General features: G+C 42.2%; 1 protein-coding gene across 9 annotated transcripts in view; it reads left to right on the plus strand.

Annotated features, from left to right (window-relative positions):
• The window catches only part of ANK2 (ankyrin 2), a 179,733-nt gene that overhangs the window by 85,329 nt on the left and 69,867 nt on the right, over nucleotides 1–24,537 (plus strand). For 8 of the 9 annotated variants that reach the window (XM_051617957.1, XM_051617958.1, XM_051617959.1 and 5 more), the window contains 12 exons: nucleotides 529–726; nucleotides 3,654–3,752; nucleotides 3,945–4,043; nucleotides 6,543–6,641; nucleotides 7,784–7,981; nucleotides 9,901–9,999; nucleotides 10,727–10,825; nucleotides 13,001–13,198; nucleotides 14,629–14,727; nucleotides 14,835–14,933; nucleotides 17,643–17,741; nucleotides 19,852–19,950. In XM_051617957.1, the coding sequence (XP_051473917.1) occupies nucleotides 529–726; nucleotides 3,654–3,752; nucleotides 3,945–4,043; nucleotides 6,543–6,641; nucleotides 7,784–7,981; nucleotides 9,901–9,999; nucleotides 10,727–10,825; nucleotides 13,001–13,198; nucleotides 14,629–14,727; nucleotides 14,835–14,933; nucleotides 17,643–17,741; nucleotides 19,852–19,950 (1,485 nt within the window). The remainder of the gene's footprint in view (nucleotides 1–528; nucleotides 727–3,653; nucleotides 3,753–3,944; nucleotides 4,044–6,542; nucleotides 6,642–7,783; nucleotides 7,982–9,900; nucleotides 10,000–10,726; nucleotides 10,826–13,000; nucleotides 13,199–14,628; nucleotides 14,728–14,834; nucleotides 14,934–17,642; nucleotides 17,742–19,851; nucleotides 19,951–24,537) is intronic. The other variant, XM_051617965.1, reaches the window with a different exon arrangement.

Genomic DNA, 24,537 nt, shown 5'->3' on the forward strand with positions numbered 1-24,537 from the left:
CCACTTCCACTGCCCTTCAAGTGTTTGAACATAAGGTCCAACCATGTTGGTGGTTGAAAGTATCATTTCTCAGAAGCTCAGGGTTCAGGTTTTCCAATATAATTTGATTTTTCATTGAGCACTGCAAGAAAAAAAATAGAGGTTTCTTAATAAATATGATGATGGGTAAGTAGGTGCTTTTCCTCCAACTAACATCCGATCTGTGGCTTAAGGGTTATGATGAGTGTCCCCAGAATTGTCTTTTAAGGTCAAGGTGTTTTATTAAAATGTGAGGCAAGGCCCTTAGATTCTTTGGCTTTGATTAAATTCTGATTTTTAGTCAATTATATGATGTTCCTCTACATTTGCCTGTATTTGCTGGAAGGGGAGGGCTGGCTATAGCTTGTTTCATTTTTTCTTCCAGTCTGTAGCTCAGATGCAGCTCGGTTGATGCGGTTACTCTGCAAACTTAAGATGGCATCATCCTAATACGGCCACAATCTAAGTGAGCGTTACTAGGAGCTTCTGTTCTCTTTTCTTTTGGCACAGAATGGACTCTCTCCACTTCACATGGCAGCCCAGGGGGACCACGTGGAATGTGTCAAACACCTACTGCAGCACAAAGCTCCTGTGGATGATGTCACGCTGGATTACCTGACCGCCCTCCATGTGGCTGCGCACTGCGGTCACTATCGTGTCACCAAACTCCTCCTGGACAAGAGAGCAAATCCCAATGCTCGTGCCCTGGTAAACCTGTCCCATCTGTCATGTAACAAAGCTGCCCAGGGCAGATGAGTAGCTCTTACCAGTAAAGCTAAGTGAAAACTCTGTCAACCAACTCCAACAACTTTAAGCAGCTGCAGCAGCAATGGTTTGTCACACCTGCTGGTGTTACCAGTTTTGTATCTCATATCATTAGGCCTGGTTATAGACCACGTCCTGTGGCAACTGGTTGTAGTATCAGGGCTGGAAGCTCTACAGAGTTCCCAAAATCAGAGCCATTTCTAGCTGATGCTGACATAAGCATTGGTATTTTATCAAGCTGATAGTTCTCTTTTCCATACCATGTGATATGATACACAAATAATTTCAAATCTTTCAACTGAATCAGCCAGCTAATTGGGATGGAGAAAATATATTACAAAGCTAATATTTCTGCATTTATCAAATGGTGACATTCCCCTCTACTAGGTGCCACTTTCCTTCCCTCTCAAAAAACAGTTTTTCTGATGCTTACAGGAAAACAGGTATGTCTCCTTTCACTCACTGATCAGGCCATCATCCCCTAACGGAGAGAAAAAGATCACATTTGGCATCAGGAGCGTATATAGAGCCTTCAAAAGTCTTAAATCTGTCCAAACCCAAGCAAGAGTCCAAATTCCTCTAATAGGAAGTATGCCCATGAACTGTTAGCTGGATGGAAATAAAATACTGACATATTACACTCAATGATGGAAAGAAAAAGACTGTTAACACTTGAGATACTTCTGCATGGTGAGAAGCCTATTGTTGCCTGCTGTGTTCAGTGCCTCCACAGAACTTCCACTGTAGACTGCTCCAGTATCTTGCCCAGCTTCTTGCCTTCACTGTGACCCTGTGTTTCTCTTTGAAGGCTCCCACTTCCTTGGAACTGACTTTTTATTGACACAGTTTTATTCTGCCCTCTTATTTTTCTTGGCTTCTCTATACCTGCAAGTTCTGGAACTTCTCTTCTTTCCTCTTAAGCTTTTCTTATTTTGTCTTCCTCAGTGTCATGTTCAATTGGTTGATGCTGTTTTCATCCTTTCTTGTTTTTCTTGCCAGTCTTCTGATGATCTTTAGCTGTACTTTCCTCAGCTACCCACACATATACATTATATGCTAGCCCCCACATCTTCTTTCTTTCCTTCCATGACCAGAAATATACCTTCTGTTCCTCCCCTTCCCTCCCTCCCAGAGAACCATCTGAAATGAAAGAATATCCTCAGGCTGCTGCCTCTCTGCTCTTTTCCCTCCAGATTGGGTTTTTCTCCTCTCTCTTGTTTCCTCTCCCATCAGGGACATGTTGCCTCTGGCTTCTTTATAATATTTAATATACTAATTGATGCTCGTAGTGTCTGTTAGTGATATATTTTTTCTGCCTTCTTCTCTCCCCCATCAAACTGTTCCTCACTTAAATAAAAGTAGCAAAATTAAATCAACTCAGGCAGTAAAATTAAGTGAAAATATGGCAACATCTGAAACAGTAGAACTCCCTTTGAGAGATGCTGTGCGGGAGTTAAAATATCTACTGGTTTTGATTCCTTCTTTAGAAATTGGAGAAAGCTAATGGTAGTAATAATATTCAGCAGAGTCCTGTGATGGAATAGTTTTTACAAATAATTCATTTTCAACTACACTGAAAAAAAAAAAAAATTGTTGATGCTTGCAAAATGATTTGGGCATACAAGCACTATATGAGCTTTTAGCTTTCTCGGTTTGTATACGCCTTAAAGCACCTTCAAATCAACCAGTAATTAACATTTCCCTTAACAGAATCTGACAGTAGAATAATCTGTCACGTGCTTCTTACCATAAGCAAAGATTTTACTGATAAATTCTGTTTGCTGCTAGTTGATTGTTTAGCAATACTGATCCTTTTCATTAGAAAATATAGCAATTTCTGAACATTACCTTCAGTGTTACCCGTGCTTTTCACTAAAATGTTCACACATGGTAAATAATGTGTTTGCTTAGCTTTAGACAGACACTTAACTGACAGTAGCTATAATAGTACATAAAAAGAAGCTTGTATTCAAAGCATGTGTTTGATTTGATTCGTACTGAATAATCATTTCCCAAGAAATGGGTACGTACTGATGCCAAGCACAGCACTAAAACGATTGTCTCGCAATACAAAATGCTAGGTTGCAATCTTAATTTCAAATGTTCCCTTTCCCACCCCCCTTTCATTCCTGCCCCTGCCCCATTTAATTTTAATCCAGATGAGGGCTGATACCTTGCTAACAATGCTTTGTGACTCAGCAGGGCAGGAATAAAGGAAGGGGGGGCTACAAACACTTGAAGAGTGAACACTTTGTATCATGAAACCCTGGCTGAAGTAGTGATTATTCATTTAAGATAACTCACAGGATGCACATACACACACAAACATGTACTGTAGATTGATGCATAAATATAAAAATAAACACACACGGATGCTTGTTTACAAGATATTCTAAAAAGACAAATAAAATAAGGCAGAATCTGGAAGAGGTACTCTGTTCTTTTCCTAGAGAGGTATAGAATATACATTTCAAAAGACACTAACTGATTTCAAAGTGATTACTGTGGTTTCTTATCTTTTCCTTGTGTTAGGCAATCTTCAAGTCATCCTTACATATATATGTGTGCAACCTTCAGAACCACATACGTACATGCACGTGGGCATACAGATTTGAAAGTCCAGACAGGCATGTCTGTATCTGGTTTTCAGAGGTGGCCATTCAGATTATCTCCATTGCCTGAGAAGAAAGCAGCAGCACTGCTTTGTTCTGCCTCCGACTACTGGGAGATGTCTGTAATTCATAACCTGTTGTGCTTTAAAGAACAATTGCTTCTGGTATTCTAACACTCCTGCTCCCAGTGTGCTGGCATGGAGCTGTGTGTTAAGCGTAGCTGCATGTTTTTAACTAACATGACTGTCTTTTGCACAGAATGGTTTTACTCCACTGCACATTGCCTGCAAGAAAAATCGCATCAAAGTCATGGAACTCCTGGTGAAATATGGGGCTTCAATCCAGGCTATAACAGAGGTAGAAAAATGTTTCATGTCCTGAAGAAACATTACTCCTCTCTCTCTCTCCCTTTTTGTTTCCTTTTTTTTTTTTTTTTTTTTTCCTCTCTCTCCTGTCACACCTCAGTTTCACTTCTGTTTTATTTAAATGAAGCAGCCCCTGCCCTGTGCCCATGCAGAGGAGTAAAACTGCTCTTGCTTTGTTTCGCAGTCGGGCCTCACACCAATACACGTGGCTGCATTTATGGGCCACTTGAACATAGTCCTCCTGCTGCTGCAGAACGGAGCCTCCCCCGATGTCACTAACATTGTGAGTATGGCTTTGGCTAGAATCCTCCAAAAGGGCCTGCCCTGCCATGCAGCTCAACCAAAGGTCACATTTTAATGGTATTTTATTACTGTCTTGCATTTTTTGGACAAATAATTCTAGCACCTTTAGTGACGAGGGGGAAATGGTGATTGCGTGTGCATTACAAGCAATCTGTGGTTTTGTGTTTTCTTTGTCAGTGCCTGAGTAAGTAAAAGTTTCCCTTAGAAACAAAGTTCACCAAATACATCCAAAAATGATTACGAGCCAAGTCACGGGGAAGACTGTGCTTGTGTTCTGAAGGATGAAATTTAAACCAAAAAGCCCTGATTTCTGCTTGCATAGCTTTGCTGGCTGCCATGGAATTGTGTGATTTGGATCAGTAAAAGGGTCTAAAAGGCTTAAAACTTAACAATTAAACAAAAAGTAAAATACTCAACTCAAGATGTTCCTCTTACACAGGAAATTCCAGGAACTGGTGCCTTTCAAAAGAACGTGCTTAAATCTAGAAAATGTGACCATTGGGATGTGACATAAAATGCAGAACCTGACTTACCATAGAAATCAGTGTTTGTATACCAACAGCCTAGTTACCAAGAATAGTAACAATAAAAAGAACATGATTGCTTTCTCAGCTCCATTTCATGGATATTTTACTGTTAGAATTTGTCAGTGTGAACAAATGTTCAACTTATGACCACCTGCACTTTGTAAGGAGCTTTTTATCACTGAATAATATTATATATAAGTGTTCCCAACAACAAAAATTTAGTAATCTGGTTACACTGGGCTCATCATTTTTTTCCTCAGTTAGGAAACTCCTATGTGTAACTTAGTAAAAATGCTGAGCACACCGAGTTGTTGCTTGAATTGTTAGAACAGACTTCTTGACAAAGTCTCTCACTGCTTTTATACATTTTTATAGAAACAATCTTTATATAAAAGCTGTATTGATTATATGAAAACCAACAAGAAATTCCTGTGGAAGCAATTAAAAGTATTGTGTTACTGGACATACGTGTGCAAAGTTTAACACTTTACAATTTATGCTACACAGGTGTCTTGGCTTTTACTTGGTCAGCTGAAGTTCCCAGTTGAATTACTGTTGCCAAAAGTGAAATTGCTTTGCTAATTCAACTACAAAAGGGTCTTTACAGAGATTTGATCTTTAGAGTGTGTGAAATGTAAAACTTATTCACACTTTAAACAGCTCATTCTTCAAGGAATAAAATTTATATAGATGAATATTAAGATCTGTAGCGAGGGCTGTGGGATTTTGTTTGTTGCCTATTTATTAATCACAGCTGCTAATACAATGTTAATTTTAACATGACAAGATAAATCAACTCGTGGCAAAGAGGGTTTGCTTTAATTAGAAGTTCATAATAGTAGGCAAGCTCAGGCTGATTCTTACATCTAGACAAAGGACAAGGAGCTATGATTCCTCATTCTGATGCAAAATATCTTGACCAGAGTGTTCATGTTGGCAATTGCAGTTTAACTTGGTAGTCTCGGGGGTAAAAGCCTTACAAGAGAATATATTCCAGCTTTCGAGCATGGAGAAGGAGCAATTAACACAAAGAAGTGATCAGTCCTGCTGTGTAAACAGAACAGATGTATGCAGAGCTCCTAGTTGCAGAACTGTCCCAGTACCTTATGTACTACACACTGATGAGCTGCACAGGGACTGTTTAGTCCACTTCAGGAACGTGTACTCAAAGAATGGTGGGTAGTGCAAACTTAAGCTAGAAATGCCATTATGAAGGAATGCTCACTTCCAGCGGGCCTTTGCAAACCTATGCCAAAAGTAAATGCTTTGAATATACCATCCATGCTTCATTATCCTGATCTGAAATTCCACATCACTCCAGTCAGCTTTCCAAAATTTCATATTCTTCCTCAAATTCTGTGGGCTACAAAAGCCTTGAAACAAGATGAAAGCCATAGCCTGCAGACCCAGCCACGCTACTGAGCACAGATTTTACACGTTTCATATACTGGCTCAGTTGAGCACACCCATTGCAAGGCCTTTTAGTGCTGCCAGCTCCACACAGTGTGCAGGAAGAGACCATCTGGAAAAATATTCCCTTCCATCTTGAGGCTCATGTGCCTCACAGTCCCTTGAGAGAGACTGGCTCAATGTACTCTTATCTTCTCTGTGGCACACAAGCTGATGCACCGTTACGTAGCAAGCTGAGGAACGTTATGTGACCTGGGGAGTCTATAATATGGCAGAATTTTCTATAAACCAGGATTTTAATACTGACCCTCCGTAGTGAGATGACATTTGTCTGGGATCACAGAGTTTGCAAACCAAAGTGTACCCAGGCCCAGTAACATGTATGCACACACCCTCCTGAACGGTTCTTGGGTCCGAAGCCAGATTCTCAGCTGGCAGAAGGACAGGTCTCTGCACGAGTTGATGGGGGTGGAATTTACACCATCAGTGCTCTGTTTCGTCACAGAGGTTTAGGAGACTGAAACATCTCTGTTTTTCTGCAGCGTGGAGAAACTGCATTGCACATGGCAGCCCGTGCTGGACAGGTGGAAGTAGTTCGCTGCCTCCTGAGAAACGGGGCCCTGGTTGATGCCCGAGCCAGGGTAGGTGTTCTGCTTACAATGTTGTCTTTTTCTCCTACTCAACATTCGATTTCATTTTTATTTGCTTTGTTGCTTCAGTATTACGCACACCTTAACACCAGTTCTGAAGACAGGGTCCTGTTAATGCACAGGCCGTCCAAAATGAATGTGTGTGGTGGGGTGACCCTGGCCAGCAGTTCAGCCCTGCTCAGTTGCCCACTTACTGCCCCCACAGTGGTAGGGGGGAGAGAACTGGAAGGGCAAAGGTGAGAAAAATCTCTTGGGTTGAGATAAATACAGTTTAGTAGGTGAGGGAGAAAGAAAAAAAAACAAAAACAAAAAAACAACCCACAAAACCAACTCTCCCCATCAGAAGAGATGCAGAGGCAGCCACTCACCACCTCCCACAAGCAGACGGATGCCCAGCCAGTCTCTGAGCAACGGCTCTTTTGGAAAAATTCCCCCTCCTAGTTTTATTGCTGAGCATGATGTTATATGGTATGGATTACCTCTTTGGCCAGTTCAGGCCAGCTGTCCTGGCTGTGTCCCTTCCCAGGCTCTTGCCTATCCCCAGCCTCTTCCCTGGGGGGCAGAGGGAGAAACAGAAATACCCTCGGCACTGTGTAAGCCCTGCTCAGCGACAGCTGAAACTCTGGTATGTTATCAACACTGTCTTGGTCAGAAATCTGAAACAGAGCAGCATACAGGCTCCTGTGATGAAAATGAACTCCTGGCTATACCCAGTACAATGTGCCCAACTCAGAGCAGCAGTAGCCTTCTTATCTGAGCAAGGAGGTGCACAGCCATGTCCTGCAACCCAACAGGGGTTCTGAGAGCAGTTAGTGCCAGATTTTGAAACCAAGGGGACTGTTCGTACAGCTGTTGTAAAACAAGAACACAAAAGGGAGCAAGGTGATTCTCACGCTGAAGTGTGCTATCTGCCTGGTAAAAGGAAAAGCCAGTGATTTCCTTCCTCGTTCTCTGTTCAAATAAGAGAATTGCAAAAATGAACCTGCACCCCCTCCATTACCAACTTTTTGTGTACTGCTACTTCCTGTGTTTTTTGCCAGACAAGTGCAGAGGTAGATTTATTGGGGTCAACCAGAATATTGCTTTCAAGGTGGTTCTGCCTGCGCTGATGATCTGCTCGATTTGAGTTGTAGGAAGAACAGACTCCCCTGCACATTGCTTCTCGCTTGGGGAAAACGGAGATCGTCCAGCTTCTGCTGCAGCACATGGCCCACCCTGACGCTGCGACAACCAACGGGTACACCCCCCTGCACATCTCTGCCAGAGAGGGACAAGTGGATGTGGCATCGGTTCTTCTAGAGGCAGGGGCCTCACACTCCATGTCTACCAAAGTAAGACAAAGTGCCTTGTGTTCATGCTCCCGCCTGTTTTCCTGGAAGGAATCTACTTTCACCCTGAGAAACCAAACTAGTTTGAGTCTCTTGTTCTTACTTAATCAGCAGCGAGCCAGTAGGCTGAAGTAATCGATGTGAAGTTAATCAGATTTTGATGTGTTTTGCTGTCACCTGAAGTTGGGAGTTTGGCTCCCGCTGGAGCCAAAGGAATATTGCGATAAATGCACGGTCCTGACAGGTTAAAAATGTACACAAAGTCCCTGCTTTGCTCTCTTTCCCATTGCATTATGGGTAGGCCTTTTTTGGCCAAAATTTTCAAAAAAAGGGGATGATGATAATACTTTTTTTTTTAGTGAACAGACCTGCTTACTCATCGACACCTTGTGTATTTAAATAGTAAAATAATTCTAGCCTGTGTTAGCTGCAAGGAATGTTCCTAAAACATACAAGTCAGCATCTGTTCAGTCATATCTGGTGCTGAATCTGTTTTCAGTGGTTGTATAAATGAGGTGTCATATGACACAATAGGCCATTTTGTCTGGGGTTATAAAAGACATGGTCTGCGGAATCATTACTGTTTTGTTAGCCAAAAATGTTTACCAATAGATCCCTAACAGAGTGATGAACAACTAAGAAAATACATAGCTGTGAATAGAATGATGTGCCAAGAAGTCTTTTCCAAATGTAACACATGTGATTAAGTGAGAATCACTTAATTCTCACTATTGTTTTAGTTCTTGAAAAATTACCCCTGATTTTACAGCTGGAGCTTAAAACATATTTTCAAACAATGGGATGTCTTCCAGGGTGTAGAAGACTAAACCAGCAATTTTCAAATTATGATCCATGGATTACTGGAACGCTTGCTGTTCTCCTTTTTCTCCAGCTGTTAAATCACATTAAAATGGCTAAAAATACACTAAATACTTTATTCATTTCCCATACCGCTTTATGGCTTTAGTACTGCAGGAATATTCTGTAATTACGAAGAGGAGAAGATGTGGTCCCCTAGATAATCTCTCTACAAACCTATGAATCTGGAAATGTTTGACATTCCCTGACGTAAACTCTTTTTGAGGGGGAATTAATGGAACAAGCTGATAATGATTATAAACATTACACATCGCTAACATGTCAGGCAAGTAGGTCATTGTAGCTCCCCAAAATCAGGGCAGCTGTGCAGTCTGCCACCTGCTGTCCTGCATCCATGAGTTTTCCTTATCAACATGTTTGTTGTTTTATTAATTAAGAGAACAGGCAAAGAGCATGTTAGTTTGGCCTACACCTTACACCTGTGCTGTACTTACAAGCATTATTAAACAAAGAGAAAGGGACGTTCAAAAAGAGAAGGTTTTTAGTCTTGCCACGATGCGTTTCCACAAGCACTGCCAGTGAGTCAGGCATGACTTTTTTTTAGCTGCAGTTCAGAGGCTGCAGCAGAACTTAATGACTGCAGGGATACATGAGTCCAAATATAAATAATTCTTCAGCAAACTCTGAAGGAGGACTAAGACGTTTGGAGCTTTTCTCACTGAATTTAGTTGGTGTTTCATTGTTACTGGCAACAATTGATACAGGAAATATTTCTGCAGCTGCCATGAAACTAAAAAGTGCAGCTGGCTTGGAGCAGAAATTTGAACAAGTGCCTTCACTGCCCCCACACACAGTGTCTGTTGCTAGTAGGGTCTGTGTCGGATAAAATGTCTGCCAGCCTAGAGGAAGGAGTAATACAAGGAAAAGTATTTTCTTGTATTTCATTCTTCTCAAAGTGCATCTAAGAGATGATCTTTCTAGGCATGGCTGTTGATTCTGCAAGCTAGAATGTAGGCTGAAGTGCTTAATACATAGTTTCTTAAAGAGGTATCAGTGTGACCTTTCACAAAGACATCTGCTTCTTGTCTCCTGCAACTTTTCAGAAGGGATTCACACCTTTGCACGTGGCGGCCAAATACGGAAGCCTGGAAGTGGCAAAGCTTCTGCTGCAGCGCCGCGCGTCTCCGGATTCAGCGGGCAAGGTACTGGCGAGGAAGGCAAAAAAAGTCAGCAGCACTTCGGGGCCTTCCTTAGAGAAGAACTGTGAGAAAGGCGTGCAGGGGAGGAGGCTGCAGCTGCTTTCACGTGGTGGTTGTGGCTTTCTTAGGGTCGTGTTCCCCCACGGGCGATGGGTATGCGTGCTGGTTGCGGAGATGATGTCATTTCTGTGACAAGGTAGATAGATGATTAGATAGAACAATCCTCATAAGATCTAGAGAGGGCAGAAGGTTTAAAATACTTTGATCTGGACCCAAAGGTTGTATCACGAATTCATGAGAAAGGGGTCTGTCTGCCCTCGGTGCCCACGGGCTTTACTTCCCCAGCCAGGAGTCTGGTACGCAGACGAAATCCCCCCGTTTTCTGCCCGTGGCCCCGGCAGCAGAACCTTTGCCCGGAGCGCACTAGTTAATAGGTGCTAATTGTGGAAATGCAGAGTGTGGGGTTGGGGCTCCCCGTCAGGAATCTCAGGTCGCGCCGCCTCCCTTCAGCCCCCCAAACCGCCAACACCCTAAACGCGGGAGGGGGGGGGGGGGGGCGGGCGGAACGGGACGACCTGTGGGAATCGCTTCGCTTGTGCTGCGGGGACACAGACACCAGCGGCCGGGCTCCGTTCCCATCCCCCCCCCCCCCCGCATCCCCCTCCGCATCCCCCGCCGCTCCTGGTGCACCCCCCGCGGCCCCGCCTGACGCCGCCGCCCGCCCCTGCAGAACGGCCTGACCCCGCTGCACGTGGCGGCGCACTACGACAACCAGAAGGTGGCGCTGCTGCTGCTGGAGAAGGGCGCCTCGCCGCACGCCACCGCCAAGGTGAGCCCGGCTCTCCTTCCTTCCTTCCTTCCTTCCTTCCTTCCTTCCTTCCTTCCTTCCTTCCTTCCTTCCTTCCTTCCTTCCTTCCTTCCTTCCTTCCTTCCTTCCTTCCTTCCTTCCTTCCTTCCTTCCTTCCTTCCTTCCTTCCTTCCTTCCTTCCTTCCTTCCTTCCTTCCTTCCTTCCTTCCTTCCTTCCTTCCTTCCTTCCTTCCTTCCTTCCTTCCTTCCTTCCTTCCTTCCTTCCTTCCTTCCTTCCTTCCTCCCTTCCTCCCTTCCTCCCTTCCTCCCTTCCTCCCTTCCTCCCTTCCTCCCTCCCTCCCTTCCTCCCTCCCTCCCTTCCTCCCTTCCTTCCTTCCTTCCTCTCTCCCTTCCTCTCTCCCTTCCTTCCTTCCTTCCTCCCTTCCTCTCTCCCTTCCTCTCTCCCTTCCTTCCTTCCTTCCTTCCTTCCTTCCTTCCTTCCTTCCTTCCTCTCTCCCTTCCTTCCTTCCTTCCTTCCTTCCTTCCTTCCTTCCTTCCTTCCTTCCTTCCTTCCTCCCTTCCTCCCTTCCTCCCTCCCTCCCTTCCTCCCTCCCTTCCTCCCTTCCTTCCTTCCTCTCTCCCTTCCTTCCTCTCTCCCTTCCTCTCTCCCTTCCTCCCTTCCTTCCTCTCTCCCTTCCTCTCTCCCTTCCTTCCTTCCTTCCTTCCTTCCTTCCTTCCTTCCTTCCTTCCTTCCTTCCTTCCTTCCTTCCTTCCTTCCTCTCTCCCTTCCTTCCTTCCTTCCTTCCTTCCTCTCTTCCTCTCTTCCTTCCTTCCTTCCTTCCTTCCTTCCTTCCTTCCTTCCTTCCTTCCTTCCTTCCTTCCTTCCTTCCTTCCTTCCTTCCTTCCTTCCTTCCTTCCTTCCTTCCTTCCTTCCTTCCTTCCTTCCTTCCTTCCTTCCTTCCTTCCTTCCTTCCTCTCTCCCTTCCTTCCTTCCTTCCTTCCTTCCTCTCTCCCTTCCTTCCTTCCTTCCTTCCTTCCTCTCTCCCTTCCTTCCTTCCTTCCTTCCTTCCTCTCTCCCTTCCTTCCTTCCTTCCTTCCTTCCTTCCTCTCTCCCTTCCTTCCTTCCTTCCTTCCTTCCTTCCTCTCTCCCTTCCTTCCTTCCTTCCTTCCTTCCTCTCTCCCTTCCTTCCTTCCTTCCTTCCTCTCTCCCTTCCTTCCCTCCCGACCCCACGGGGTGGAGGGCTCTCTCAGACCTCTGTTGAAGAAGAAGACTTGTTTATGTAGATACACATCTCTCCGCTCATCTTTTTGTTGGTGAGCTGTAGTCATCGTTGGAAGTCTTTAGTATCCTAGAATACTTGATGTGTGTAATCCTGGCCAGACAGATGGAGGATTCATCCCAGGGTTAGCAAGGATGTCATGGTATCACTGTTAGGCAAAGGCTGATGTTAGAAGGGGCTGCCTGTGTCAGGCTGCTGCCAAAAAATGAGGCCGGCCCCTTCAGGGATTGTGTGGGATTTGTTGTTCCCATTGCGTGGGGAGCAGCAAAAGACACAGTCGCAGTGGGATAGTTTGGTAAAGCTATCTTTAAAAACAAACAAACAAACACAGACCAACCAACCAAACAGCTCCAGGGACGCTGCTGTTCCCCAGAATTCCCCCCCTCTCCCAGCGCATTGGAAAGCCATTATAAGGGGCAGGTTGTCTTACTGCCAGAAAGTACCATCAGTGTAATTCTGCTCTGGTTAACTGGTTAAGTTGATCAGAAAAACATTGCTCCCTATTGCTCTTTCTGTGACTTGACACGTATCGAAATTCCATACGCAAAGGCACCTCTACCCACATGCTCTGAGAAAGCTTGATGCAAGGGAGGGTGTGCACCCATCGCTCCTCACGGAGAATGTCACTCATCGCTCAAAAGTGAATGTCACCACAAAGGTTATTTAAAATGCAGGTGTAAAACTTGGGTAATTTGAAGGTATTGGCTGAGCAGTCCTGCCCACCCTGGCGAGGGCTGGCTTTGCTCTGGATTAAACAGCAAAAAATAACAGATGGACAAAGGAGCACAACAGCAGGGCCATGTGGGATATGCCTGGCCTTGGGGATTTAGTGAACTCTCCTTTTTAATAGTAAGGGGTAATACAAAATAATGCTGTTTTACAGTGTCTGACTTATTAGGTGTACTTTATTCTTCTTTTTTTTCCTGGCTGGTGTTAGAATGGATACACCCCTCTGCATATTGCTGCCAAGAAAAACCAGATGCAGATAGCTACCACTCTCTTGAACTATGGGGCTGAGACCAACATTTTGACCAAGCAGGGAGTCACCCCTCTTCACTTGGCCTCCCAAGAAGGTCACACTGACATGGTGACCCTGCTTTTGGAGAAAGGATCCAATATCCATGTGGCAACAAAGGTAACTCACAAGCGGAGACAACAGTAGTGTGGGTGAGAGTATCCAGTAAAATGCAAAGTACATTGTCAGAAGTTCTCAGCTTCACTTCCTTATATACGTATTTGTGAGTCTGCAGAAGTGACAACAAGTGGAGGAACAGTAAAAGAGAATGTCTGGGACTGGCAGGTGGATCAACCAGTTAACTTGTATAGTGTAATTAATAGCTGTACTGGGTAATGTACTGGAGGAGCTGACACTGTTTGCTGTGACTGGAGGTAACTGATGTAAAACCTGGCTCTGGCAGAAAAGGCAGACCAAGAAAAAATTGTGAGCATTCAGGAAGGCAGGACTGCAGTAGTTTTGTTGTGCTGTGACTTTGCCATCTCTCAGGTGTTTTGCATATGCTCCTGAAGTTATGCATTGGATGCAAAGAAAGAGGAATGTGAAGTTCTGGAGTTTGTGGGTCCAAGGGTAGATTTAACAACATGTATCAGAAACGTGAGAGCTACAGTCTAAAATAGTTCCATGCTCTCACCAGCAAAGGGGTTTTCCCCATATATTTACCCTTCAGCCTTCTTTACAGGTAGAAGAAATTGTCTGTCTGGTAAATAACAAAATAACATTATCAGCAGAGTGGTGAGTGAGAAAAATCCTGTGGACGACCTTTCCAATTTTTTTTTAATTGTTATTGTTGTTTAATGATCGTATATGACAGCTTTTTCATAGGAAACAAGTTTCTCAAAAAAACCCCAACCCATTACTGTAGATCTTCATAGATCCCCAGATTTATCCAGGCACATATGTCAGTCTTATTTACTTAAGGTTAAAAGCCTGCAGCTTTTGTTCATACAAGTCAAAACAGAAGGCCCAAATCTCTCATTGTCTGATATTAATGTATCATGGTACTTAACCCATGAGAAATAAGATGATTCTCATTTCTCTCAGAAAATTTGTTCCCTGCCTTGTTCACAGGCAAGTACTGTGTGCATGATTACAGTGAGCTTTTAGTTAAAGGCTGCATCCATTTCCTTGGCATCTTTGAACAGGATCTATTTCTGGGTTATTTTCTTCATTCTGGCTCGTGCAGGCGGCTGTCAAGTTCCCTTTCCTGTCTGAGGAGTGGGAAGCACAGTGACTGTGCTTCCCTAATTTATTAATGGGGCTCCTCAGCTTCCCAAGTGACATTGTTTTATAAAATCTGAGCATGATCATTGACGCCTGAAAGATTTACTCTGTGGTTAATGGTGGTGTAATTGTTTTGGAGCTGTTTGTCAGCTGAAACAGGAGAAACTACAACAACTACTTTGTTTAAAAAAACCACACCCCTGCTTAGAAGCTATGGTTGGGATCTCTTCGTGTTTTAAAGATAAGAAAGTGAGAAAGTTGAATTTCTTTCCTCATGTAAAGTAGTTTATATTCTTATTTGTCCATTTTGTATATTCCAACTCCAGACTGGACTGACATCCTTGCACCTTGCTGCTCAAGAGGATAAAGTGACTGTAGCTGAAATACTCACTAAACATGGAGCAAACCAAGATGCACAGACAAAGGTAAATCGTGGAGTGACTGCTGTCTCCAACGTGCCAAAGGATGCTGCCATCGTGCAAGGAATGTTCCACTGAGCTTGCAGTTTTACTTGTTTGTTCTCTTGTTGTAGCTTGGTTATACACCTTTAATTGTGGCGTGCCACTATGGAAACATCAAAATGGTGAATTTTCTTCTCAAGCAGGGAGCAAATGTCAATGCTAAAACAAAGGTAAAGAATTTTTTGTTGCTAGCTTTTGCTCTTTGTTATGAATTTGGTAACCAAGTACTACGAATACAGACTATAGGTGCCTTTTCACTAGGAAACTATAATGATTGCATGATAGATGTCAGCATATGCTGATTTGTGCCTGTAGTGGAATGCCTTCTCTCTGCTACATCTCCTTGTGCAGTGCTCACAAAAGAAAAGTCAGATAACGCTTTGGCCATGTGGAAGAAGGAAGTAGAGAATCAATTTTATTGGTTGGCTGAGGGTTTTTTTTGTTTGTGTTGTTTTTTTTTTTCCTTTTTGCTTGCAAACTAGCAAATACGGGTTTGCTTCTGATGTCATTTACACATGTTTTACACCAGTATAATACCAGTGTGCTGCCAAAGTGCTAAGTAACAATGCAGACTCTTCGAGGGTGATGCCAGGTTCTTTCCAAACTGCTGGGAGAAGAGTGGGAAGAATCACTGGTGATTGAAGCGTGGGTGGTATGACTTTGGGAGAGGAAGCAGCTGTGGTGAGGGAATACAGTTTACTGAACACAGTGTTGTTTTTGTTTGAGGGGAATCTGGTTACGTTGTTACTGACCAGTTACACTGAAATGGACTTGACTGCCTAGAGCCAAGGTTGGAATGAAATCTACTGACCTCAGCAGTATGAATTGAAATAAAATCTTCTAGTGTGGATTGGTGGGCATAACAGCTGAATATCATGCATTTTGTAGCAAGAGTTGTATATCTTCTGAGTTCTGAGAACCACCTGAGGGAGGTTCTGATGACAGGAACAGTATGTTGCATCCCACATATGAGATCACCCTTATCAAAAAGAGAAAGCTTCAGCTTAGATAAAGCTGGTTTCAGGCAATAGCTAGCTTCAGGTTGGACATCTGGGGATCAGCATGAAGAAGTGCATTGATATTTCTAGTTGACATCCTTAGTGTTTTTAAGATCCAGTCCAAATTGCAGGCTTGTGGTCTGCTGGTCCCTCTGGCCGGTTCCTCTATCCCCAGCTGCAACCTATGGGATGGATTCATTTCTCCAAGTAGCACTATTTCTTCATAGTGGTTGCAGCTCAATGTGGTAAGAAACAGCAAAGTAAATAAATGAAAGATGCTGGCCCATCCCTTGTGAGATCATCCAAAATCAATGGGCAAAACCCAGGGTTTCCAAAAGAACAGGCAACACTACTAGAAAAACAGCTGATAAGAATTAATAAAGCAGACACTGGCAGGATACAAATGATAGCTGCCAAGACGTTCCGCTGAGGTATTTGGAAGCCAAGTAAAGGGACAGACACACTTCTGTCTGTAGTACTGGGTCACAGTCTGTGTCTATAGGGGCCACTGGGTCAGATTCTGATGCCATTTCACCCAGTATTTCACTTATTTAGAATACATTCATTAAAGTCAGCGAGTTTGTATGAGAGTACGGGGCAGTCAGTGATTCTCCAAAATCTCACACCTAGGGACCAATAAAAATACTGGCAGTCTGTCAACTGGTAAAGCAGATGCATTTTAAAGAGAAAATCCATCCTGTCTGGATTCAGGACAGGCATGTTAAAGAACAAGCAACCTCTATTGTTGCCTGGTTTTTAGCTAGAGAAAGCTGTATGATGCTTTGTGCCATGTGCAGTGAAAAATAATATGGCTGATTTTTGTCCTTGAAGGACTGTGCTTACATTTAAGTAAAAATCATAAATTTACTTTGCACTGCAGCCTGCAGTAAAATCCTCCTTCCATTTCTTGTAGTTTGTGCATGGGTACCATAAATATAAGGCCTGTAACACTTCTGAACTATCACTGTCTAATTAGTGGTACAAAGTGTTACTTGCATCTGTTTATTTGCAAAGGAGATGACTCTCAGAGTGTGTCTTTCAGAGCCTGACCCCAGGCTTTACATAAGTGTACAGAGAGATCAACTTGGTGTTTTCTTCAAGTTTATTCTCTGCTTGCTTTCAAAGCCAATCAGAGATAATTTTGTAAATTAATTGCCTGGCTGGTCTTACACAATACCCAGATCAATTAGCTGAAGTATGCTTTGGTTATGTTTCTGTCTTGTGTAACATTACAATGAATCACTGGAGCAGATAAGTGTAGTAAATTAAGTGTGTTTATTAATACAGACATTGTGTACATGTTTTTAGGTATTATTACAGCTTGACTGCAAAGTAAAGCTAAAATTCATTTGCATTCTATGACTATGATTATATGATGCTATTCTATGGCATTTGTTATAGGTATTTGTTGTTAGACTTTTTAAAAGCAAATCATCTCAGATCTCATCATATGTTACTTTAAATTGGCTCAAATATTTTCAAAGCAAATCTTTACACTTTTCTAGAGGAAATTATATGTGAGAGGAAGAAAAATGTTCTCTGCCTCAGCTAAGATTCTATGTTCTTAGCATGCCACTCTAACTTTACTGTTCCTAATTTTTCCTCCCTCTGATTTAGGAAATGAGGAATTATCTGTCTTTCCAGAGATTGCTTATATTGTGAGATAAAAGATGATTTGTGAACAAAAATATTACCCTCCATTATCTTTTCATTAATCTGTGAAGGAGTATTATTATTACGGAAGATTTATTATCTTTGGGTCAGCTGATGGCATAATGGCTTTTTGAAATGTCTCAAAAGGAGGTAAAGCGAAGTGTCTAATCTGATTACTGGTGGTTGTTTTTCTTTGTTTGCTTTTCTTGCATCTACCGTGGACAACAGAATGGGTACACTCCTCTTCACCAAGCTGCTCAGCAAGGCCACACTCACATCATTAACGTTCTTCTCCAACACGGCGCCAAGCCCAACGCCATCACCACTGTAAGTCTATCAAGTGCCAGTAGGAACTTGTTTCCCTGGACAGGTCTTTCCTTCCTTAGGGCTTGAGAGCAAGCCTTTGTTTTGGTTAAAGTATTCATCAGGCAGCTGGTTGTCGGGTGTGTAAATGTAACTTTCTCCTCTTTATCTTCTGATGATAGTTCAGATCAGACCTAACTCATTGTGCACTAAGCTAAACGTGGGGAGGGGAACATTATTTCTGAGCTGCAGGGTCAGGCTGGCCACAGGTAGTTGTGCTGTGCTTGTTCAGTTGCCCTCTGCCTCCACACTTTGTTTATAAATTGTTATCTCATTAAAGATTTTTTCCAGAAGAATTAAGGGGAAATCAAAACCCGGGCTTTTGTGAAGATTTAGTCCCAAATTTCTGTCCCTCTATCCACTGGATGTGTTTCAGGTTCTTACTGTGTTCACTGATGTTAATGCCTCCTCAAGGACCGTCAGTAACCTCTGGCACAGCTCCTTCTCTGCAGTCAGCCAGGAATACAACTGTCCTATTTCATGTTGATGTTGTTATTAGTCACCCCTAATTGGGTAATATTTAAAATGCAGCCAGAGTGGCCAAAACTCATGTCATTCCCCAGAGCAGATCAGGTTTCTGTGCACATATATTGTGCATGCTTAAATCGGCACTGGCGCCCTGTTTGCTCCTGGAACGATCACATTGAATAATCATCTGGGAAGTTATCCAGAATACCAGTTTAGGCAGCAGATCATCAAGCAAGAGACCATTGTAGTCAGCTTCTGGGGCTGTAGTTCCTGCTATTAGGCATGTTCCACTGAAGGTTTCTTTCATTCCTTGGATTGGGGCTGTCACGGCCAAACCTAACCCAAATCCAAGCAGAGTCTACAGAATGTGTCTTTATTGCACAGTTTATGTGCTTTCTCAGGTACTAGCTCTGTTCTTGTCTGCACATAGCAGCATCTACCTTGAGATAAGGGAGAATTCCAACCTGAGACATCTGCCAGGGTATATGGGAGTGAGATATGAGCATTTAATGTACAAGTGATAGTGACAGTGAAATAATTTGTACAGTGGAGATGGTAATCTATCCGTTTCATTCTGCTAATCCACGAATACTGTGTTGCTTCAGGGTTGCTGAGCTAGACTGATACAGAATAACTTAAATTACAGATAACTAAAGCCAATGCCCAAGAAGACAGAAGCTTCGGGCTGATATCCTGCCCACGGTGCAGTGATGTCACAGGAGAAGTCATTTCAGTGCAAAGGGAGGTGGATGTTGTCCTTTGCTTCAGTGCATAATAACATAAACTGATTCTGGTTAGAGCTCTTTATAAAGAATGATGGAATATGTCATTTCCTCCCCTCCCCAAGTTGAGTGACACAGGGATCGTGGACTGCCAGTGTTCCAGGTGATGAAACGGAGATAAACAGGCCTGAACACTTACTAAATTATAATTTTTGTTGTCCATTTGATGAATGGCATATCTACGTATGATGGGCATTTAAACCGCAAATAAATTTGTTTAAATGCAAATTAATTCCCCACTCCCGATGCTTGTATAGGTTGTTTTGGTTTTTGTTAAATCATTATCTTTTGCGTACTTTTATTGGACATATATTTTTCTAGTAAGGAGCAGTAGAGATGTACGTAGACAATACAGCTCTAGTTTTGCATTCCTCAAAGAGGGGATTGTAGCTGATAAAGAAGTAACAGTTTCAACTGGAAGCGAAGCTGTAACATTTTCAAATACTTTTTTTAGAAGAGTATTTCTGGTGTAGAGCCGTGTATGCAAATTAAAGCATGAACTTCAGCAGACAAGACACATTCTGTGTAGTGAAATTTGAGCACTGAAGGGTTAAGCAATACAGCACTTTTTAATTTGGAAGAGCAGGCAGATGTAAGTGTGTTGTGTTACCATGGTAATCAGGGCTATAGTCTTAAAGAAGTTACAAAGACGGAGTCAGATGTGACGGTTAAAAAAAAAAAAACCCAAGTGATTTTTCCTAGGCTGTGCCTTGTTTTGGATGGAAATGCTGGCTCATGCCGTGTTGAGAGTGATCTCATTGGTTCACATCACAGTCCTCCCTCTCACTGCACTCCCTCTCTCCCCTTCTCTCTCTTCTCTCCAGAATGGTAACACTGCCTTAGCTATCGCAAGGCGTCTGGGATATATCTCAGTGGTCGACACGCTGAAGGTTGTCACGGAGGAGATCACTACCACCACAACTGTGAGTTGCAGACGCATTAAATCATCTCTCTTCTTTATGCAGAATGTTGTCTTTCTCTTCTTCCCTCAGACTCTCTGTCTCTCTCTTTCCTTGGTTGATTTGCTGGTTTTAGCGCCTCCCCCCCCCCTTCCTGTTGGATTTTTGCAAAAGTGCTACAGTCCTTGCAGCGTATCCTTAAAGCGTGGGGGAGCCTGTGCAGCACAACAGGCTTCACTGAGCTAGGTGACAAGGTCTATGGGCATACAAATGAGAAGCAACTACTCAAAAGCAGAGTAAAACTTTTTTTCTAGATAAGAGTCTGAGCTGCAAACCCAAACTCTCTGTAAGTTTGAGCATTGTTGTTTAGATCCTGTCCTGTTTATCTTTGCACCTCCCCTTTTCAATCTGTCCTTACGTTTCCACACTTTTGACACCTACTGAGGCTCAACCCTTGCAGCACACCACAGCAAGCTGCTTAGTACTTGGACTGTACAGCCATGGGCTTAATGCCAGTTAAACGATGATCACTAGGTGGCTCTGAATCACATCAATCAACTTTTTACCCGAGTCACTTTTGATTCAAGTAGATCCTCATTTTCCAAAATATGAAATAACCTTTCCTTATGTGCTCAGCCCTCTCACTTCTCCACACTCCTGGTAGTCCATATTTTGACTTCAGGGTTTGTGAACAGAAGTATGTGCTGAACAGCAGCAAGATGGTAATGTTGCTTTAAGCTGGGAAAAACTGATACATTCTGACACTCTGGGAGGGGAACATTTTGCCTTCTTGGACTTTTTACCTCCCATCTACAAGTGTTTTAGCAGGTAGGAAGAGAAAACATTAGAAATAGTGCATCATTTAGGAAATGAATTTTCATTTAAATTTCTGTGACTACATTTTGTTTGAAACACTTTTGTAAGGTCGTGGGTTGTTTTTTTTTTTTTTGCTTTTTTTTTTTTTTAATAAAGATAGACAGTCTAGAAAACTTATCTGATCTAGATATCATTTGAGAGCTCAGAGCCGTAAAAATCCACAGATTACTTAAAAAATGCCACTACTCAATCAGGGAAAAGGGTTAAGGGAAGGGGAGAAAGCCAAAGTCTCTTATAAAGAAATAGGAAAATTATATTGATTTTGTTGCATCCTGACAGCAAGTGCCAGTGATATTAACCAAGGAAGACAGAAGTAACGTGGCATAAGGTTACAAATAGAGTTGAGCCATAATTTATTAATGACCTGCAAAGATCAGACTGACTCAGGTTTGAACGAGGAATTTCAGTGTGATTCCAGAAGTCTCTTACTGAAGACTGTGTTTTTGTTGTTATTTGGTCTTCTTTATTACTGATATGGCACATCACACATATGAAATACACATACATCAACATCTATGGATAGATGATTGATCAAATAGAGAATGGTTTCTAATAATTTAGAAAAATAAAATGTAGGTAAAGTTTTTTGAAAAACTTTTCAAAAGCATATTTTTTAGCCTCAGATGACACCTTTGCTCTTCTCTGTGCTGTGTCCTGACACACTTTTTCCATTTTATGCCTCATTTAAGTTGTCAATCCCTTTCTTTTGTACCTTGTCTTGCACTGTGGAGCCTCATACCTTGTCATATCTAAGTATCAGATACTGGGTAATAATAGGGATTACACTGTGAAAAGAAACTTGCGAATTATTTACTTGGATAAATATTTCTTTAAACTTTGAGGGAAATGGGTTTTTCTGCCAGATCCCAGATGCTTGGGGTTTAGGACTGAATCCAGTACTGAACCTTACTTGCATGGTCAACTCTTAATCCTTCCATTTAAGAGAAATCTGAAATCTTGAACTGTGTCTCTGTACAAAGCACTGCTTTTGAAAGTCAAGTGGGAGCCCTCAATAAACTCAGTAGATTCTTCAGTGATGAATTTGGCTGAATCTTGCACCTTAGGGATGTATAGAAGATAAACCTCTGGTGTTGCAGTGCATGGCAGAGAACGTTGATTGAACATAATTCAGAACAAGTCCTAAAAAAAGGGTGATAAATAACAGGCACTCAAAGGCACTCCTTGCAACAAACTTCTCCAGATGGTGAGGTTGGTGTTGCCAAACCAGAACACAGCATTTAGATCAGGAAAAAAAAGGTGCTGTCACCATAGCTACTTCATTCTCTAAGGTTGTAGCTGAGTGATGCATGGAGGACTTTAGAGAGGCTGATGCTTTATTGATATGCAGGTCACTGGGGTTTCAGGAAAAGATCTCCAGTGCCAAAGCCTTTGGTCTAACTAGGAACAAATTTTCCTCTTCCTTGCACTAGTGTTGTTATTAGTGGAGCCACGTTGATAAAAGCAATAGAGTGTAGTTTTACATAGAGCAGTTCTCAAGGCCCTTCATGGGGCTAGATATGGATTTTAAATTTTGAGAGTATTTGCTATTTTGAATGTGCCTATCGATTAAAAAAAAAATGCTAGTATTATATTAAAAGCTCATAAAAAAAATGGTAATTCACAAGTTCTGTAGGGAGTTGATGTAGAGTTAGTGATTCCTGATGATTTTAGTGTTTCAGAAATAGCATTCCAGACTTTTTGTTATTTTGAAAAGTGCACACGTGCACAGACACATGCACTCTTTTGATTCTGCCTTCCAAACTTTGTTTCAATTGTTAAGTTATTAAATCATTAAATAATGATTTAATTAAATCATTATTCTCTGACCGAAGGGAAAATCAGGAAGTATATAAAGTATCATTAATTTTCTGTAAATAAATAGTAATGTCTGAGAAGCTTAGTCAGAGACCAGATTGTTGTTATATAGGGGCCTGTAAAAACCTAATTTATTAACAAATTGATATACTAGATAAGCCTTAGTTACTAAGGTTGGCAGGTCTGAGTTATTAGAAAGACAGTACACACTGTACCTTGGTACCTGTAGCTTGTAGACTAGAGCATTGTAGCATCCTTCAACTTCTGTGTTTTTCTGATCAAATGGATTATTTACAATAGCTAAGATTGGGAGCCAAGTTCTCTTAAATAAAGTTTGGTCATACGGAAGTTGTAAAAAACTAGCACTTGTGACTCCTAGGCAGACCCCCTTCTTTGCCCTTTCTTCAGAATTTAGTTGCCTCCTCCTGCCTTTTTTTTTTCTTTTCCTAACTTTTCAGTTATGTGGGGAAACACATGAACTGGCAGTAGAGAGTTTGCAGGACACTTTGTGTAGATACAATTGCAATGACAATTATAATGCCAGTAAGTTGGTACTCAAAGTGCTTTCCACTTTACTTGAAAAATACACAGCCTCTTCACCTGGGTTTGTTTCTTTAGCCCAATGTCAGGGATTTTTTTATAAACACATGATGATATATGTGTTAACTTAGTGCTGTATTGTTGAAAAGACAAGGTAAGAGTGAATTTAGGGATTGCCATTTCAAGCAAAGGGCCTTGTACTTTCCCTGCACCTCAGAAGGGTGAACTGCTGTCAGTTAAATATATTTCAGACAAGTAAAACAGACTTTCAAAACAACCTTCCCAAGTAATGACACTGTTGTTAACTTTGTTATTTATAAAAGTGCAGTATCTTATAATAATGAAGAATGCTATCTTTGTCAGTTGGTTAGAAGGAGAGACATATCAAACAGAATCGCGAAATACCTAGTAAGTTTCATGCAACAAAACCTGCTGTTGCTTCACTGCTTGGTATCAGTGGGCATTTTCCCAAAAGCATATTGTACAAGGGACTGGGGATTTGGCTGACATTAATCATCCCTCAGATTGTCTGGTCTTTCACAACTTCTGCATGTAATGTTAATTTCTGCTTGATAGATATGGTCCGCAATGGGGAGTGAAGTAGAACCTCAGTGGGAGCTTCACCAAGACTCGTGACCTCCTGAGGTGTCCTCTCCATGCCTTAGGGGCACATCTGCTCCTACATACCATAAAGGAGGATGTGTTGACTCCTCTCCACAGCTGCCCAGTTCAGCTGATTGGCTGCAGATCTGGGTGGAGCCAGGGAAATGCTGATTGTTTTTCTGTTGTGACTAATGCTGCCCTGATCACTGCTCTTTTTTAAGTGCTTGGCATTTTGCCTCCTGTATCGCAACACATGGAGGAGCTCCCTGCAGGCAACTTTTTCAGACCTTACACTTCCTACAATTTCTCACATTATGTTCTTCATCTCTTTCTCCAGTGTGTATCTTTGTGCTAAAAGCATGTACCCATTCTTAATACAGCACCCCTGAGCATCTTTTGTTTCCTCTTGGAAGTCATTTATGAAGATAAAATCATATTAAAAACTTCCAGTGTTTTTCTGCTCTGTGTGCTTACACTTGGTGGTGTCCTCCCAACAGTCCTCAATCCACACGTCCCTTGTATCACAGTGTTTTAAGCTTTCAGATGCACAAAATGTATCTGAATATTCAAATAACACTTTTTACCCTGATGTGTACGTGCTTTGGGGGAATAGACATGATTTATGAAAAGGATATAATTGATACGCAGTGTAGTAATTTATTTATTTATTAGGGGGAGGGGAAGAAGTATTTCAAGTGATCTGCATAAATCCTTCACATCTTTTCTTGTTTAAAAATTTCACATAATTCATAATTTCATTTCCAAATGCTTTAAGAT

This window comes from Apus apus, chromosome 4, assembly GCF_020740795.1.
Source record: "Apus apus isolate bApuApu2 chromosome 4, bApuApu2.pri.cur, whole genome shotgun sequence".
Taxonomy (NCBI): Eukaryota; Metazoa; Chordata; class Aves; order Apodiformes; family Apodidae; genus Apus; species Apus apus.